This window comes from Odontesthes bonariensis, chromosome 15 (genome assembly GCF_027942865.1).
Source record: "Odontesthes bonariensis isolate fOdoBon6 chromosome 15, fOdoBon6.hap1, whole genome shotgun sequence".
In the NCBI taxonomy this organism is placed as follows: Eukaryota; Metazoa; Chordata; class Actinopteri; order Atheriniformes; family Atherinopsidae; genus Odontesthes; species Odontesthes bonariensis.
This window is the reverse complement of record NC_134520.1, coordinates 24,986,693-25,005,444: the sequence shown is the minus strand read 5'-3', so window position 1 is coordinate 25,005,444 and position 18,752 is coordinate 24,986,693. Positions and strand designations below refer to the sequence as shown.

Here is an 18,752-nt window from a genome sequence, read left to right as displayed (position 1 = left end):
CAAGAAATTCAAACCATAAACAAGAATCTGTCAAACTGAGATTTTGATTTGTCTTCAGAGAAATAATCAGAATAGATCTTTCAGAAAGATTTTTGGTCTTCAACATTTGACTTGGAATTACGCTCAGTTCTTGTTGTTATTTGTCATTTCTCTTTTTATTTTTTTCCTCCGACTTTTTGATTTAACCGTCAGAAAAGCACAGCTCCTGATCTGTTGTGTCAGTGTTATTGTACACTGAACATTCATCAGTGCTGAACTGAGCTGTGATGAGCCATTACTCAGTGACTTGACGCAGTTGAGGTTTGGGGTTTGAGTCTCACTGTGTTGCGCCACACTGAGCTGAACATATGACAAGCACTTTGGGAGAGCTTGAGTCATAAACACAGATACGGCGCAGCACTCTTGATTCATGGAGAGACGTAGTGAGGAAAAAAAACCTGCTGAGAACCCACCGTCCCATCTGATCACCTCAGTTTTACTGCCTCCATCTCATTCTCACATCCTGTGTGTGGCATGGCGGGGGATTGGTCAGATGATAAAACAGCCACCTGCTTCTGATTGGAGGGAGGGATAGGGGGAAAAATGCAACACCCTAAATGAAAAGAATGAAGAAACATGTCGAAGCAAACCAGAGAGGCGCTGCTATAAATGAAGTTATATGGTGCTGCTGTCAGGTGAAAATGTCATATCTCTTTAGAGAGGAATTATTAGATCAGTGTCGAAACGGCAAACAACAGCAATTTACTGTTTATACGGAGAAAACCAGTTTTTTTTGGAGAGCTATAGTATTACCAGCTCCTTTAGTCTTCACTCAGTCAATAAACAAGAAATAAAATATATTTCTGTGTCACAAAAACTGAGATCAGTATGAGAGGGTAAATGAATTACCACATCCAGGTGCAGGTGTTTAAAATGTGTCAACTGCTCTTAAATAACCAGGTTAAAGTCAACGGTTATGTATATTAAAAAACCCGGTTTCTGTGGTTTGTGAAAATCTGCTGTCCTGGTTATCTTAGATTAATTTTAAATATGCAGCTCACAGAATCTAAACTCCACTTATATATTCAACAAACACATTTATGAATGCTCCAGAAATTAGGGCAGATACACGGTAGATCTGGAGGCTTGATGTTTGTGAAACAAGCAGAATTCTAGATGGAGCAGCAGCACATTCATAAAAAATTCTACGAATCCTCTCAGAAAGCTCCTAACTTAACATTAAAACATCTACTGAGGATTATTAGCTTCATAGTTATTCAGAACCAATCTGAGAGTAACTCTGAGCAAGGAAAAGACAAAAACTCTTACATTAGTGAGGACACGGGGCTGAACCTCTTTCTTGGACAACTGATTGGTTGTCCAAGAAACACACACACACATACACACACACACACACACACACACGCACACACACACACACACACACACACACACACACACACACACACACACACACACACACACACACACACACACACATGTTTCTGTCTTTGTGGTGATTCGTCTTTGGTAAAGTACATCCCTTAGACCCTTACTCATACCATCACAGGTGAATGTCTAACACTAACCTTTACTCTAAACCTAACCATAACTTAATAACTAAACTTTCGAATCCTTACCAATAAACTAAGTTTGATGCTTGAAAATCCCTTTAAACATGTGGTGTCCATCATTTGGACCCCACTAAACATGTTGAGCCCCTCCAGAATTGCGGACTCCTCCATTATTATGAACATAGAAAAACAAATACACTCACTGAACTTTTTGTGCACAGCTTTTTTTTTTTAGAACTTTTTGGTTTTACTCCTCCTCACGCAACGAGCGTGAAACACACGCATTTCAACAAGTTCACACGCTCACACGCCACACATGCCATTTCTCATGCTGAGAAATGATCAACTTCGTCGCACAGAAATTCTAATGGCCGATACTATAAACCACCACTCTGCTATAAACGAGTCAATGGCAGGTTACTGTGCGCTCTTACAGCTCAGAACTATAGCTCTGGTACAGCTGTCTTGATTTAGCAACCCATCGGCAAATCACAAAATAGAATTTGTCAGCCAATCAGAAAACAGAATTTCTTGTTGCCGGGTGAGGTCTGAAATAGCTTTCAGCTGCAAGCACGCGTGCAGAAGTTGTAGACGAGCTGGAGGTGGAAGAGAACCGTCAGGATCATCAGCAGGTCATATCTTCGTTTATTGGAATCTTTTATTAGTTACTATAGTTTTCCTACTCTTTGTAAAAGACCAATACCTGCAGATTAAAGTGTTTGTTGGAGTAGTAGGCCTAAATATTCAGCACACACCCTTTGACATGAGCAACTTAATGAAAAATGAAAAATATGTAGGAGTGTAATTAGGCTTCCGTGGTTCATTTTTTTCAAAGGTGACTGGTATGAGCAGATTTCCAAGGCTATCTACAATTGCCAAACTGGTATTAGTTCTGCCGCACTGAAATGCTGATGCAGAGAGGGTTTTTTCCATGGTGGGGCTCAATAAAACCAAGACCAGGAACACGTTGGCTCTGAATGGAACTCTGTCATCCATCATGACTGTGAAAATGGCTGTGCTTTAAATGGGAGCCCCCAATATCAGTCATCAAGCATCAAAATCTGCCACAAACACTTACAACAACACTCATACATTTTTTTTGTTTGTTAAAACTTTGCATACCTAAAACAATTTATTTTAAAATATAGCAGAATTTAGTGTAAAAGTGAAGATTTGTGATTTTGGTATAAATAAAACAATTTCTTTGTTCTTTAAGTAGCTAGTTTATGGCGATGGGATACTGCAAGGGACCAGCCCCCCCCCCCCACCCACACACACACACACACACACAAAAAAAACCCTGAAAGAACCCCCCCCCCGCGCACACGGCCCGGCCCCTGCCCCGCCCGAATCTCACTCCAAGCAAACTTGAAAACTTGAGAGCCTTGTATGTATTTTCACTCTTTCGTAAGTGGTCATTGTTTTACATTTTGGAGATTTATCTTCATTCCTTGTGTGTGCACCTTTATTTACTTTATAAAGCACTCAGTTGCATTTTGCTTGAACAAAGTGCCATATCAATGAAGACTGACTGACATAATTTGTAGCCTTTTAAGGAACTCTTGAGCATCTTAAAAGTCATCCTGCTACCTTCATTTTTTACCTAAGAGGCTCTTTGAAGCATTTGGATGCTCCACAAATTTCTTATCTTTAGAAATATCTCTGGGGAGATGCCTGCAGTTCTTTGAATTTTCTTAGAATATCATCACAAGAAACAGCTCTTTGCACTAAGATTTTTTTTTTCAATATGGCTGCCATTTAAGCTGCCACGATGTTTCACCACAATGCCAAATGAATGGAAAGTTGCACAACCAACCTGTACCTTTACCAGGTCAGACTGGAGGAGCTGTGCCCTACAGTTTCAGTAACTTTCCAAAATCGACCATTCAATGTTCACACTGTGACTGGACAACTGTGGGGAGGCATGAAAGGAGCCAGGGAATTAAGTCCTCTTTATACCTACTATTTTGGTCACTTTCATCGTCACTAGATCAGGTTTTAACAACATTTCTGACAAGGTTGTACAACATTTCACAAGTACTGCTCTTTGAGGAACAGAAGCCTTAGATTCATCTGTGTCGCGCCTCCCCAATGCAAAGGTTGGCACTGTCTGTTTGTATTGTCTCTGGGAAAACAACCAGTGTTAAAACACGGTGAGAAAGCAAAAATCAAAGGATGCAGAGGCAATCTATGATATTGGATGTGTATTGTAGTCTGAGATGGACAGAGGACTTGACAGTCGTGTTTTGTTTTTGATGATTGACACAACCAGTCAGGGGAAGGAGACTTGCTGAATTGCAAATCGATATTCTTCAGCTAGCTCTCACTGAGTTCAACTCTCAGAACGAACTGAACTGAAGCACAAATTACATAGATAAAGTGGCCAAACTGCCAAAAGAGGCATGGATTTTGAGGCGCACAAGGTTCCTTGGCTGCCTTAGTCTAATTTGACATTATTAATGGGGAGAAATCATTTTGGTTATTTGCTGTGTACACAAAGAAGCAAACATGGAGAGTGTTATTCAGCCAGACAAAGCTGCTGTCTGTTTGCCCCTTGTCTTATAAATTTTCACCGCATCACTGGACATTAAATGGATTTGCAGAGAGCAAGCACACACACAAAAAAAGCCAATTTGATGCTTGGGAAAGAAGACAAACAAACTACTTACTTAGTGTCAAGTGGGAATATTGTTTGTGCTGGGTCTGTAGAATGCCCTGAGGGCAGATTTTGCAGATGCCACATGTCCCCCAACTAAGACTTTAGGATTCATTATTAATTCAATAGGTTTTTTTTTTTTTTTTATTGAACTATTTATTATTGTGACAGTGGTGATGTCAGCATGTATCTTGAAATGGCTAGTCATTTCTTATCTGAGCTATTAACCTAATATATGCGCACATCTACAATCATGTTTAGTAAATGCATAATAATTAAACATAATAAAGGCATATTTGAATTTTATTGTTTATTTAATATCTTTGATAAAGTGCACAATGTTCATTGTGGTTACGTGGTGTAGCCATGCAAAACCCATCTGTGGTGCTATCATATATGGAATGTTGCGTAATTTTCAGGTCAGATGGATTGTGTGAGCCAGCTCTGAAAGTGAAAGAGTAAACAAGTGTCTGTAGCCATGCTCGCAGCTCTGTAAGGCTGTTTACCATGTTCACTAATCTTAATACAGCATGTTAGCAAGCACATTTATGCTAATTAACATGAAAAGTGATTAGGAAAAGAATTAAGTATGTTCCATCAAAGTATAACACAAACCTTAAAGCTGATGACACCTTATTACAAAATGACAATACTATTGATTCTTAGGTTTTCTTTACATTTCAAGTCAATCAATCCATTAGTTTTAGAGACATTTCAATACAAAAAATCAAAAATCAAACTGCATTAAGTACTATGGCATCCATTTGCAATAAAATTAAAGGAATAGTGTTGCTGTAAAAAGTTTTCTTTTGTAGCTCTCATACTGCTGCTTTGAATATTGTCAGTTTTGGGTCATTGTCTTGTTGCATCTAACTTCTGCTAAACTTCAGGCCATGAAATAAAGCTTGGTCCAATTTATTCTTAAATTTTACCCTAATTAATGAGTTAGCAAAGGAGCTCCACACCATGCTACTCCCCTCACCACGCTCTACAGGTAAGGTGAGGTTTTGGTGTTGCTGTGGAGCGCCCTTTTCCCTCCAGACATGGAGCTTGGCGTTTTCACAGAAAACCACTGTCAGTCTAACAGCTGGGTTTAAGTCCAATTTATATTTTAAGTAATTTTTAAAGATATTGCATATTTTAAATTATGTATCAATTTCTTCTCCATTAAATTGTTTGACCAAAATAAATGAGGCTGTATGGTGTTTTTAGAGGGGGTCATGGTAATGGTTCCTAGGGCTGTCGTGAGTATGAAACTTTAATGAACAATTATTTGTCATGAAATTTATTCCAATTAACAGTTTGATTGCCTCTGTCCATCTTTATGTCACTATAACGCTCATTGATAATGTAATAATTCACCTAATCTTTATAAAGAGCAACAGCTATTTATCTAAAAGTAATACATAAAAAAAGTAAAAAGTAGAACATAAATAATAATGTCTGTTTCCTCATACGCTTTCTAAACAAAAACTACACAATATCCAGTTGACCTTTTGCAAACTTCAGACATGCTTCCATTAACACTATTCTTATTCAGCGGTTAAAATGGGCAAATGAACAAAGGTTTCAGCAAGTTTAAGACATTTCTGCAGGTGTTCTGGCTGTTACCTTTGGGTTCATTATCACCTCTTTCAAAACCGCACTTCGTGGTCTTGGTGTTATCTTTGCAGGACTGCCATCCTGAGGGAGATAAGAAATGGCTGTTTTTTTTTCTGCTGTTGTGGATTCCATAACACAAAAGACTTTTCAGCTTTGTAATTTTCAAGGATGTGTCCTCAAAGGGCCTGTAGAAATATTTATCTATTGTTCAGACTGTGCCATTTTTCTGTAAAAAGAGTAGGCTCTTCAGTAATCAGAATATTTATATCTTTGTTTACTTTGACTCTTGTTGCAGTCTGAGCTGGGAATGATTTTTATTTTCCCAATAAATAAACAAATAAAAGTGTTTGTGTGCTATTTGTGTAGCGAGATTGTGGTTTTCTACTTTTGTGAATTAGACTGCATCTTATGAGTGAACAATGCAGATATTCTGCTAGTTTCAGAGGGCTCACAATTTGTCTTGCAAAGTATTCAGTATCAGCTTCCGTCCGGTTTTCCTCGATCTTCACTTAACGACAGCATGACTTTAAAAAATTGCAGCTATTGGCAATGAAATTCGGACACCAGTCTTACACCCTTTCTTTTGTGCTTTCTTTTGTGTTGCAGAGTCGTCGGGAGTCTCTTCCAGCTGTCCAGCAGGTGGTGCGGCGGCGTTTCTCCGGCACTGTGCTCCTGCCTCCTCTGCGGAGGAGACACTCATGTCAGGACCACTCATGTGACAACCGGCGACTGTCGGCAGCACACATCCTGCCACTAGACCAACTGGAAGTGCTGTACAGCCGAGCACTAGCAAGCCACGATGAGCACCGGTCAGTGACACACTCAAATACAAAGGTGGTTTCAGTCTGCCGTCCTTTCTTTCCTCCCATTTGCTTCTCAACAGTCAATTCAGTTGTTGGTCAATGGGATTTTTTTCAGTAGACTAATCAGAAAAAACAATTGGCCTTTTCTGATTTGCAGCGCAGTGTTTTTGTGTTTGTATTGTGCAGTTTGGCACTGTGCGTGTTATGATTAAAACATTGTTGCTGTGGGTTTGTATTCCTTTTATAATATAGCAGTTTTAGCTGGAAATCCATTGCAGTAAAAGGTCTCAGGGAAGTGTCTCATCAAAAGTTAACAAAAAACACGCACTTTGAAGTTTATCTGGCATTTTCAAAACTTTTTTTTACTCTCGATGTAAGACATCTTTAAGAGGCTGGTGTGTTAATTCCCAACATCTGTTGGCCTGGGTCACGAAGAGTAATTCTTTTTTTTATTAGTCCCTTCAAAGAAATTGTTTTATACATTTTCAAATTTCAGCAGAATGAGAAATATATCTGAATGCCCACAGGGATCAAGGACCCTCTTTGATGCTGGATGGTGCATTTAGTAATTCTCAGCCTCTATCAAGACACACTCCACTGACTAACCTGAGCACACGCTGTCACCCACTGTGGTGCGGAGTTTTAACAATATCCACCCACAGGACTGAGCTGGCATTGTTGGTATGTTTGTCCCTGTAGGTGTTTTCCAAACTCAGGCTTTTGTCCCATCAAACTGTATTACAATGCAGAAATTGATGTCTGATCTGTTCATTTGGAGAAACAGTGCGCCTGCAGCCCAGCAGTGATGCATTTACCTGTATATTTAATTGCTCATTCACAGCAATGGAAAATAAGCCTCTCTTTTTGGGGTCAGCAGGTAGATGTTTTTCAGCCCATTAGCTCTGTGTGTTGTGGGCTGATGTTTCAGGCTCAGTGCAGGTGTTCACAGAGGAAAAAAGCCTTGTAAGGTCTCATTGATCAGCTGATCCAGAGAAAACATGGGCTACTTTACTTCCAAAAGGAAAGGCGAACCCTCTAACCCTTTCACTCTTGACATTCACACATGATCAGTGAGCTTCATTTCTGCATTAAAGGTGGCTTCTAATTCAATATTTGGGTCACTGTTCAAAATCATTTGGGCCAGTCTGCAAGTGAGCAAACTAGACTGAAACATAAACTGCAATCTGGACTCCGAGGCAACACACTGTGCAGATGTCCATTCGAATTTCTTAGAGCTGTTCAGTGATGTAGCTGGGATAGGCTCCAGCAAGAGTGCAGTTATGCGAATTGCAAATTTGTACAAACCAAATGTTTCAACATGGCATTGCAGGAAACTCGCAGGTGCTCAAAAGTTGGCTGCATTCAGCATCGCAGGGTCTCTGCCATGGATCACAGTGACACTGTGAGAAATGGAGCCATTTTCAGCTAAATTGGTGTCACCTATGCTTCTTCCTGTTTTGGCCAGTCAAAATGAGCTTGGTTTACGATGTGAAACTGATAAGAAAAATCAATTTGTTCATCTTGTAGGTTTGGAACTGAAATCAAAATAGATTGTAAAATTAAATTCCACTTGATTCCAGCAAACAAGCTCTGTTTAAAAACAGTATAATGTTGTGTAATGTTCAAAAATGGGCAGTTTGACAGTAAAGACAGCGACAGACAGGGAAGCAGATGGAGATGGCAGGAGGAAGCTGGCAAGGGAAGCAGAGTGAGGGTGGGGAATTGGTGAGGCTGAGAGCAATAAAAGGAGAGATGGACTGAAACGAAGATACGCAGAGCAGAGAGAAGAGAAGAGGGAGGCAGAGACCAGGAAGAGAGACGGGGAGAGTTAATATTGACTGAGAGGCTCGCGGTCGTTTCAGCACTCCAGCTCTTGAACAGCAGCGCTCCGTCATGCCGCGCGCCCCACTCTCCGTGCTTTGAAGCGCGTGGTTTCCTCCTCAGCCTCACAGGCAGCTCCTCCGTTCCCAAACGCTCTCTCTTCGTTTTTATTTCAAGCCAGTTTCAAAGTCCACTTAAAACAAAACAAGCAGGCAAACAACTTTAGTAGAACAATGGAGTGCACCACGCTGAGCAGAGAAGGAGCGGGGCTCGCGAAGCCGCCCAAACATCTGTGGCGGCAGCCCAGGACTCACATACGGATCAAACAACGCTTCAACTCCGACACCGAGCGGTACCTGTGCCGCAACCGGACCCTGGAAAAGCTGCGACCCGGACTGAAGAAACCCCGCATGTCTTGGCCCTCATCTCTGAGACGGTAACCTGTTCCTCATCTGAAGTCTCTAAACCAAATTCGGGTTTTGCAGACCTTAAAAACTTGTTAAAAACTTTAGCAATGACACAGCTTTACGAATTATAAAAAAAATAATTAATACACCACGACTGCGCTCCCTTTTTAAAATATTCATTTGAACAATCAGAGGGCTCCAAAAATCCTGTACGATAATCTACAATTTGTGTGATTGATTACGGAAGTGTATTGCTGCCACTCTATGAAAAAAAGAGGCTCACTATCACGTAATTAGACTACGTGAAAAGTTTGTTATAACAATATCTTTTTCACGTTTTAACAATATATTTATCACATCATAACGTGAAGTTATCACGTTATTTCAAGATACGACATTTTCACGTTATAACGTATTAGTTTCACGTTATAACGTGATAAATATATTGTTACAACGTGAAAAAGATATTGTTATAATAATAAACGTTTCACGTAATTACGTGGTACTGAGCCTCTTTTTTTCTCCGTAGAATGGCAGCAATACGCTTCTGTAATTGATAAACTACAGAGCCGCTTAAACTGTTAAAATGTAGCTATAGATTTAATTTGCCATAAAAGTCTCGTAGGCCTATTTCCCTCCAAAACACTTACCCAGATGCCACCAATCTCCAGCAAAGTGTAACGTCTGCCAGTGAGATGTTGATTTTATATTTGCAAAATGTAACCAAGCCTTTCAGTTTTTGCTGCCAATCATATAGGGACATGTCACTGTTTTGCTACTGAATAATTAAACTGCCTATTAAAATCTTTCTTTAACACCTGGGTCACATCTCTGTAAATGCAGCTAATCAGATCCCGAAGTTGAGTAGAACAGATGAGGTGATTAGAAATAGTAAACAGAGCCCTCATAACAAAATCTGTTTGTCTGTGCATATTGTTTAAAGGTGGGATTCACTGTTGCACACTATTTCTCAGTCGGTGTCCTATTCCCATGATCCTTTGTGTTCTCAGCATTCCACTTACATGTTGCTCAGTGCTGCTTTCAGACACGCAAGCTGTGGCGTTTCTTAACGTCTGCTCTAATGTGTGTGCGCGTGTGTTTTAAATGTTTTGGTTATCGGCTTTCTTTGATTCTCTTAATCTAGTGTCTTAATAATTTATACCTAAGTTCAATATGTTTTAAGGGCACTTGTCTGCACACTAGTTTTCCTTGATAGATTTGTGCTGTGTCTCTGGTGTTGAAAAACCATTGATTTCCAGTGACAACTTTGGGTGTTCTGTTGCCTCAATCAATTTACCCATACTTCATTAAATCCCCAGTTAAGTGGACAGTTAGGTGATACTGGGAAGACCATTATATAATTTACACCCAGAAACTTGTATCTTTTAGGAGGTTTCATCATTGATGTGTTTCATCAGCAGCTTTATGAGAGATTGGACTCATGGGACTTTTAATTTTTGTGCCATTACTGACATGTTACACTGTTCTCTGTTGCTCAGGGGGCTTTCAGGGGCCCTTATTGCAGGTTCGCAAAATATGCAATTACTGAATTATTTGCTCTGGTAATTACTGAGTTTATCCCAACATCTAACAAAATGCAATAAATAATGGTACCTCAGGAGTTTTGGTTTTAAAAGCCCAGAGAATAATACTGTGTCTGTGGGTGTCTCCTACAAAGGCTGCCTACTTGTTCTTCTGTCTTGGCTTTATATTCTGCTGCTTGCACTCTGAGGAATGATGTAGGGAAGGAATGGTTTGCCTCACAGCAAACCTCATCAGTCAAGCTAATGAAAAGCACTTTATTATATGTTTGTTCACAAATATTGCCACAAAGAGACTGATATTAGAGTTTGTGCCTCACCGTTACTGTTCAGTTTTTGGTTTGAGCCTTTAAAGTTTAGTTTTAGCCTTATGTATATGCCTTTACCACAATGAAAATGAAGAAAGAAAGGAAAAAGCAGATTGATTCAAGTTGTACAACCCTGGTATAAATTCAACATTTTTTTAGTTTGAAATGGGTTTTGTGGGACATAATTATATTATTTCCTGTGTCGAGACTGTGTTTCCACTTTCACACAATTTCAGAGCAGCACTGCTCATTTCTCACACTTTGATTATGCAACACGTATTTGGGCAGAGTTTCATACGAGAAAGAGAGAAAATGTACTTGTAAAGACTATTAAACATGTCTGTGACTGGCTTCAGCAGAGCTGAGCAGGCATGAAAACCTCTGTCAGCTCGGCTCTGTTTCCCTGATGCCACTCGCTGTCAGCAATCAGTGCCGCGAGGAATCTCACCTCAGTGCTTATTCGCGTACAAGCTGGAGTGTTGTCTCCCTGTCCCCTGAAAGTGCACAGAGAAGATAATCAACCCCCCCACCCCGCAAAAAAACGCATTCGAGAGTCATTCAAATTGTAAGATGCTGCTTATTTGTGGCAACAACCTGGCATTAACATGGACTGAGTGCATTTGGTTTGTTTGTTGACGTGCCTCAGATTGATTAGGATTGATTTAACACATGACAAAATACCGTGTCTTGAAATAGCACTGCAAAAGACTTCCGTATGCAATTTCCACGTGCTTTAAAGCCAGACGCTAATATATATCACTTGACCCATCTTCATATGTTCTATAAGATTTGTCCGAACCTTTTCCTGCAACTGTAACATTGTGCAGTTCTAAGATCTGGAAAGGGGAGCAGATCTGCTAAACATTCAATATCAGGACCACAATCAAACTAAAATTACAGAGTACAAATAATTGAACACAAGCTGCATTAGCGAGATAAAGACATTGCTTTTGTTTACAGTCTGCTAAATAAAGAGTCTATAAGTATGATTGAATATTCATCTTGACTGCTCTCGATTCAGGCACATCGGTTTGGATGTATTGGACTTCAGATTTCGTGAATAAAATGCATGAAAGATACGGAGGAATAAATGTGTGCTGACAGGCAAGAAATCGAAAGTTTGATAGTGAGTTGATACAGCATCTGTGTGAGGAAGAGATAGGAAAAGGAGAAAAAAAATGATGGTGTACTGTAAAACTGCAACCGTTGTTACCTCAGCTGCCCACTTCAGACTTCCCCTCTCCGTCACTGCCAGCATGCTGCTTCCAATATCTCATGTCAGTTTTTTCCATGGCGTTGTTTGGAGTCTTGCCAGTGTGAATGCTGTCTGTGCTGACTGCTCGGTACTGACTGATGATGGTGGAAATGCAAACGGGTTGATCTGTGCTGCAGGTAGGAGTAAGAGCAGTGAGTCAGCCGGCTTTGTAGCCACCAACGACAATACTGCTGGCTCTGCTTTCATGCTTTGCTGAAAATGTGTTTCCTTTTTTTAATTTTCTCAGAATGCCAGATAATATACCACAACAGATGACTCAGATCACTTTGAAAAATAAATCCTCTGCAACAAAGGTGGGCTGAAAATGTATGTAAAAACAAAACCCTGAATGAAACCATATCTTTTTTCTACCATTGTATCTTAAGTATGGAAACTAAAGATATTTGCGTGTAGAGTCGGTAGTCCACAGGACAGTTATGTCATTTTATGATGAGTGTTTTAATGTCAGAATCTGTTGAAAGGCTGTTGTTGAGATTGAAAATAAGGTTGGCATCAAAATGCAGTAATTATTTCTTCATGCTAGTTGAAGCATAAATGTTGGGATTGGGCACCCAGTTGTATTTACAGTAAGATGGTATGGTAACTTTCAAAAATACACGGTTATGCCATGACTATCTTTTAGTTTGTGGATACCTCCCGGTAGTCAAGACAGCAACCCTTAAAGCAAAAAACAAGTGTGTCCAAATGGAAAAAAAGGTGTGATCAAACAGTCTTTTTTTTCTTGTATTCTCAGGTAAACAAAGCTTGTTGTTTTGCGATAGAATAATTAATCTAATCCCAAGGCCAGACTGTGGGGATAACAAGATGTATTCACCTGCTGTCATGAGTAAATGAGCTGTTTCCTGAGCTTGAGATAAGAACATCAAATCAGATAATTGCAGGCACAGCTCCCCTCAGTTACTTTCATTCTTATTATGTATTACAAAATGACAGTTAAGAAGATGGATGTTTGGAAAGCTCTTTCCATGATACAGTTCCTGTTTTATTTGTTCTTTTCTTTTGACATAATGTTTGAAGACCTGAGAGTACAGCCTTATCTTTTAGTGCAGGATCAACCCCTTAAAGGTACAATATGTAAATGTATTTTGTTTGGCAATTTCAGTTGCTGGTCGCCAGCTAGTCCCATCCCCCTTGTGTTCACGTATCAGCAGGTTCATTAGGCTGCTGTTATCACATTCCCAAGAGTCAGTCAGCTGCTTCTCTGATTGTCTGGGCTCTAACTCTACTGTCTTGGACTGAACAAGTCAGCTGTAAAGAAGCTCTGACGAAAACCTGTAGCAGGCATGAAACTGGTCCATATTTGTATTCGACTGATGGTGAATTTCAATGGTCAATATTATAATGGAAGTTTGTCACAGAAAAACGCTCATAGCTAACTGCCTGTCTACTAGCCCCCACAACGTTGTTCGTTTTGAATAACTTTTAACTTAATTATAAAACACCTTTCAATCGGTAGCAGTCAAATGCATATTTAATGCCGAGAGTATTACCAGCGACCTTATCATGCTCTTAATCTAGGAGTAAAGCAGTCTTAGGTGATCGTCATTTCATTGTAAATTATGTCGGATGCACATCCCCTAGTTACACTTAAAATGAAGTTGAAACTTTGTGGGTGTTAGTAAACGTGAGTTAAGATTAATGTGCATGTGAACATTTAACAGACACAAGGAGGATTACTGACAGATATGGCAGAAGAGACGCAGAGTTTACTTCATCACTGTAGCTACACAGACATTTTTACCTGGCTTCATGTTTATCGTAACTAAAGTTTAGTTATTTTTATGTATTAAAGTCATATTCTGAATTAATGCACAATACCCAGCAAAATCAATCATCCTCCATGGAGTGCCGACTGTAAATAGCTTGTGTGTGGCTATAGGTTGAGAAAGAGCAAGAATAACAGGTTTAGTATACACAACGACATTAGCTAATCTAAATGTAGGTTTTCATGCAAAACTGTTGTTCTGGCATGACTGGCAGAAGCGGTGGAGACTGAGCACTCAAATTGCACAGATTCCAATTATTTGTACATTGCCTTATCCACTGAGGTTGTAGGGCAGAACACAAATGACTGTTGCTGGCTGCAGTCCAAGACCGAGGAGCTGGAGCCTCAAAGTAAAATTCAGGTCATTGGAGAGGCACCTGACTGATAACAAGAACTGCCACCACAGTAAAAAGGCCATCCTGCTGGCAGGGAAATGTGTGTATCACCATTAACACTCACCTGAACATGAGTTTTGAGAAAACATTGCAGCTATATTCTGAATAAAATTTGACAACCTGTATTATTTTTGAAAGCACAAAATGTCCCAATTCAAATGGTGTAAATCACCTTAAGATGCCACAGAAGCAAGCATTTCTTGCTTAGTGACAGTGAAAGTGCAGAAATCGAATATGTTCGAATTTTTTTTTGTCCCTTCTGTCAGGTTGGGGTTGGGAAGGTGGTGAAGGTAGGACACGGATGCGGACTTCAAAAAGAAAACTGGATTTATTTCACATCAATCAAAAAAACGAAGTACAAACCAAAGGCGCGGCTGAGCCGGATTCAAAAAACAACTGTGGCAAAATAAACAAAGATTTTGGCATGGCATGCATAAATAAATACTTAACTTGAAGATGACGAGGAACATGGGTAAAACGGGGAACATGGGTAAAACGAGGAACATGGGTAAAACGAGGAACATGGGTAAAACGAGGAACATGGGTAAAACGGGGAACATGGGTAAAACGAGGAACATGGGTAACAAGGCAGACAGGTCAGGTAGGTACTACAAGCAGGTTAGGAATGACAAACAAAGAACCAACAAACAGACAGGGGAGACAAGAGACTAAATAGAGGGCTGAGAGTGATAGGAGAGTGAGTGCAGCTGGTGACAATGAGTGCAGGTGACGTGAATGAAACTAATGACCTGAGTGAAGGAAGTGAGGGAAAAACAATGGCAAAACCTAAAACTCAAAACCAAGACATGAACTGAACACAAAAACCTAACCTAAACATAAAACTAAAAACAAGAGTCCCATGGCGTGACACCTTCTGGGTACAAGGGTGCATACTTGTTGAATCATTACGCACTGCACACTTTTTACTATATCAAAAGTCAAAATGTGTCACTTTTTTATTGAAAAAAGAAACTGGTGCACTCTCAGGGATTTAACTCCATGACTTGATGAACTTTCCTCACACAACTTTCCCCCACAGTCAATCTGAACGTATCCACACCCGATTTTGCCTGTTAAGAAGTGTAACTGGGGGCAATCTGAAAGGCTGATAAATGTCAGAGAATGTGTAGGTGAGACAACCTGACCAGACGCACATCTCTGAGTGATCTGGGCTAAAGGCTGCTCCCCAGGCTGAATTACAATGAATTAACAAATTGGGGGTTCAATATCTTCCACAAGAGCTCTCAGAGGGAATTAATGAGTAGCCGTGTCCAAGGAGAGAACAAGTTGTAAATGTGAGCTGGACTACTGCCCAACTCGAAACATGAACTGTCTGTTTCAAAAGCACCTCTTATGGCCTGATAGTGAAAAATTTCACCCGTTGCTATGGAAGTCTGTTTTCCAGGGATAATGGCTTAAAGGGTTTCCCACTAGGTTATCAGTGTGGGGGCAGCTTTCTACTTTGAAGAAATGTATGTTATCTAACCAGACTCATGTTAACAAAAGAAACAAAGCAGATTGACTGCATCACTGAGGGAGGATTAGTGAAGGTAATGTGGTTGTGTTCAATACCGGCGGCTAAAGCTTACCTCTAGGTGTCAGTTGTCATGTGGACGTTGCTTTAATAAAGTCACGTTACTTATCAGCAACATTTTATGCCACTTGTTCAAAGGTAAAACCGCTGCAGGAAGGATGGAAAAAAGGCTGCTGATGGATATTTGTATTACTATAAGAGAACAGCCACTGAATTATTACTTTTTTCTTCTGTGTCTTTATTTTTTTATTTCAAGGAAATAGGCAAATTATATCAAATAAAACCAATGCATACTGTGGGAATATTTAAGTTTACTGAATGTGTCTGTAATCCATTATTTTTTTTTAATATTGCTTATTTAATTGAATCAGAATTGTAGTGGTTCTTTCGAGGACGATTAGCACCGTATTATAAGAAAATTCTGACTTAAAAAGCTGGAGCATGCTGCTCTATTTAATTCAAAGATTTTAGTTTATTTTTGTTTAAAGGGGAATTCCGGGGCATTTGAAGCGCAATCCCATTGCTAGATTATCTTCTCTAGAAAAACTGTGTTCAAGTATTTAAAACATTACAACAATACATGCCCAGTAATATTGTTGTAATGTTTTAAATACTTGAACGCAGTTTTTCTAGAGAAGGTAATTGCTTTGGATATGGGAGTATCGTCCATTGACTGTTTTGGGCTTTCACATGCGCGCGCATACCAACAACCGGTAAGTGACATGCTGTTTATAAAGTTGTTTTGTAACGTCCCCATGCCAGTAATGTAAGAACCATGCATATGGCTTTGATGGTAAGGCTTGTGACTTTATTGTCGGATGGTTTATAAAGTGGTGTGACGTTTCTGCAGTGTGCAAGTTGTTGTTTTACATGGAAGGGTTAGAATTTGCCCCTTGGCCACCACGTATTTGGCTAGCATGACAGGCTGCGCAAACAGCGCAATCGCCGCACAGGGAGCGCCGATTTGCACCTGTCTCTGTCCTACTGTCAGTATTTGACAACCTCTAGCAATGGGATTGCACTTCAAATGCCCCGGAGTTCCCCTTTAAAGCAATACAATGTAACTTCTCAAAAAGCCCACTATGGAGCTCCCCCTACAGGCTTGGAGGTAATGTACGGTTACACTGTCGTAAATACAACACCCTTTCGCTTTCACGTTTCACGTTTGTTGACGAACCGGCGAGGAGTCAGAAGGTGCAAGCTATGTCGACTGACAAGGTAAGAGTAATCAAATGTACCTGGGAGCGTGAGAGGGGTCATTTGTTTTGCGGTAGGTGTGCCAGAAAGCAAGTCGAAGTACTTCCGCTCAGCTCCCGGGCCGCCACCGGGCCGCTCCAGCAAAGTTGCATAGCGCAGTTTTTCCAACTCAGACCCCCGAAGGGCATAGGAGACAGGCCAATCGTAATATTAAAACTCATTCTAGCCGCACAATTTTTTTCAAGCTGTTATTTTAAGGTAGAAATGTTACATAGTATTACTTTAACTCAAAGCAGCTCTTCAGGAAATGATAACATTACAGCCAGATGGAAACTCATCACCACCAGAGTTGATAAAATGGTGCTTTTAGAGACTTGAATAAGCGAAGATGAATGACCAGCACCTGGCGCATCAATTCATTATACTTGTTGTTTATTTTGCAAAGCTGACAGAGAAAATGTGTAGCAGCCTGCATTGTCCTCCTCACTGTCAGCCCAAGACCATCACAGAGGTCCACGGAGACACTGTTCAGACTCTGAGTTTGTGTTTCTCGCAGGGCTGTTAGCCAGTAACAATTAGTCAGGGTGCTGGGGACTGTTGAGAAAAGAAAAAAGAGACCAGCTGAAAAAACGGACTCCTACTTGAAACACTATTCGGGTCCTTCTGATGATAAATTGTACAGAGCAGAATTTTTATTACTGATTGCTACAATGATAAATGGTTGACTATTACTTGAAACATGACAGTTCTTTGCTTCTACAGAATTAACTTCCATGTTTAATTGTTGTCTGTGTTACACTCTGTTTTCTTTCTTGTCGGCTGTTTATTAGTAATAATTGATTAATGAGCTGTTAATACCAGTTATGAGCAGTGTACTTCATGCATACTACATATACTGCACACAGGAAAATTTCAGTCATCAGTACCAGATTTCATGGCTGATGAGGAGCTTCTATCTTCACATAGTAATGACATAAAAAATGCAAAATACTTAAAAGGACATTTAATTATTGAAATGCTTTAATTAAGCGGTATTAAAAAGCAGCTGGGTATTAAAGTCTTATTAAACAGATTCATAATGCAAGATGTACTTTGTATTCAGCCTCCTGAGACCAGAGCACCATCGATACTCTGTGTCTCCTCCCTAATTCTTGCTTTACCAGTCATGTTTATGTGAATCCCATTGATCAGTTTCTCAGGAGATGAAAGAATCAAACTTCCTGTTTGCTGACATCTTTATTTGTCAGATGTTGAAATCCTAAAAACTAGACACCTTGGTTAGCCTTAGATTCTTTTTGTCAATACATTGATCTGAAATTATGTTTTGAGAATTTTCTTTTGTGCAGCCTATTTTGACAAAGGCTGTTCTTATCCGAACCCAAAAACTGTGATTATTAATCACATTATTATAATACCTGTAAACTACTGTTTTCAGTGTCAGTCAACTTGAGTTGTTTTTACTCAGTTTTCTTGTTATACTTTTAAATCAGCATAGTTCTCCTTCTAAAGAAAGATTCAACGTTTTGGGAAATGTACCATGTCAAAAAGAAATGGCCAAACTAATCATTAAACTGATTTGTGCTTCAAAATGTATGACTATTTCTATAAAATTCCCTTTCAGTTTCCCCTTTTAACATTATTTCAATGTGAACCCTGTAACTTTCTTTGAGTTTGTTCCAACCAGCATTGCACGGTTTTGCATCATGAGAGATTTTTGTGTGATCTCTAAAACTCTTTACCAAGACGCCATTGCAAATTTAATGTGACAAATGATAAATATGCAGCCATTTCCATTTCTGTAATTTATTGCAAACACTATGTGCATCCTGCCTCGAGGCTTCCACAAATTTATTTTATGTAGATGACCTTTCAGCCTGACACGCATAATGAAATT

The 18,752-nt window shown here is 39.7% G+C and overlaps 1 protein-coding gene across 4 annotated transcripts in view; it reads left to right on the top strand.

Annotated features, from left to right (window-relative positions):
• Positions 1–18,752, top strand: part of LOC142400618 (3',5'-cyclic-AMP phosphodiesterase 4C-like) — a 93,227-nt gene that overhangs the window by 10,089 nt on the left and 64,386 nt on the right. For 2 of the 4 annotated variants that reach the window (XM_075485669.1, XM_075485666.1), the window contains exon 3: positions 6,418–6,620. In XM_075485669.1, the coding sequence (XP_075341784.1) occupies positions 6,418–6,620 (203 nt within the window). Of the gene's footprint in view, positions 1–6,417; positions 6,621–8,417; positions 8,872–18,752 lie in introns of those variants that run through there. The other 2 variants (XM_075485671.1, XM_075485668.1) reach the window with 1 other exon arrangement.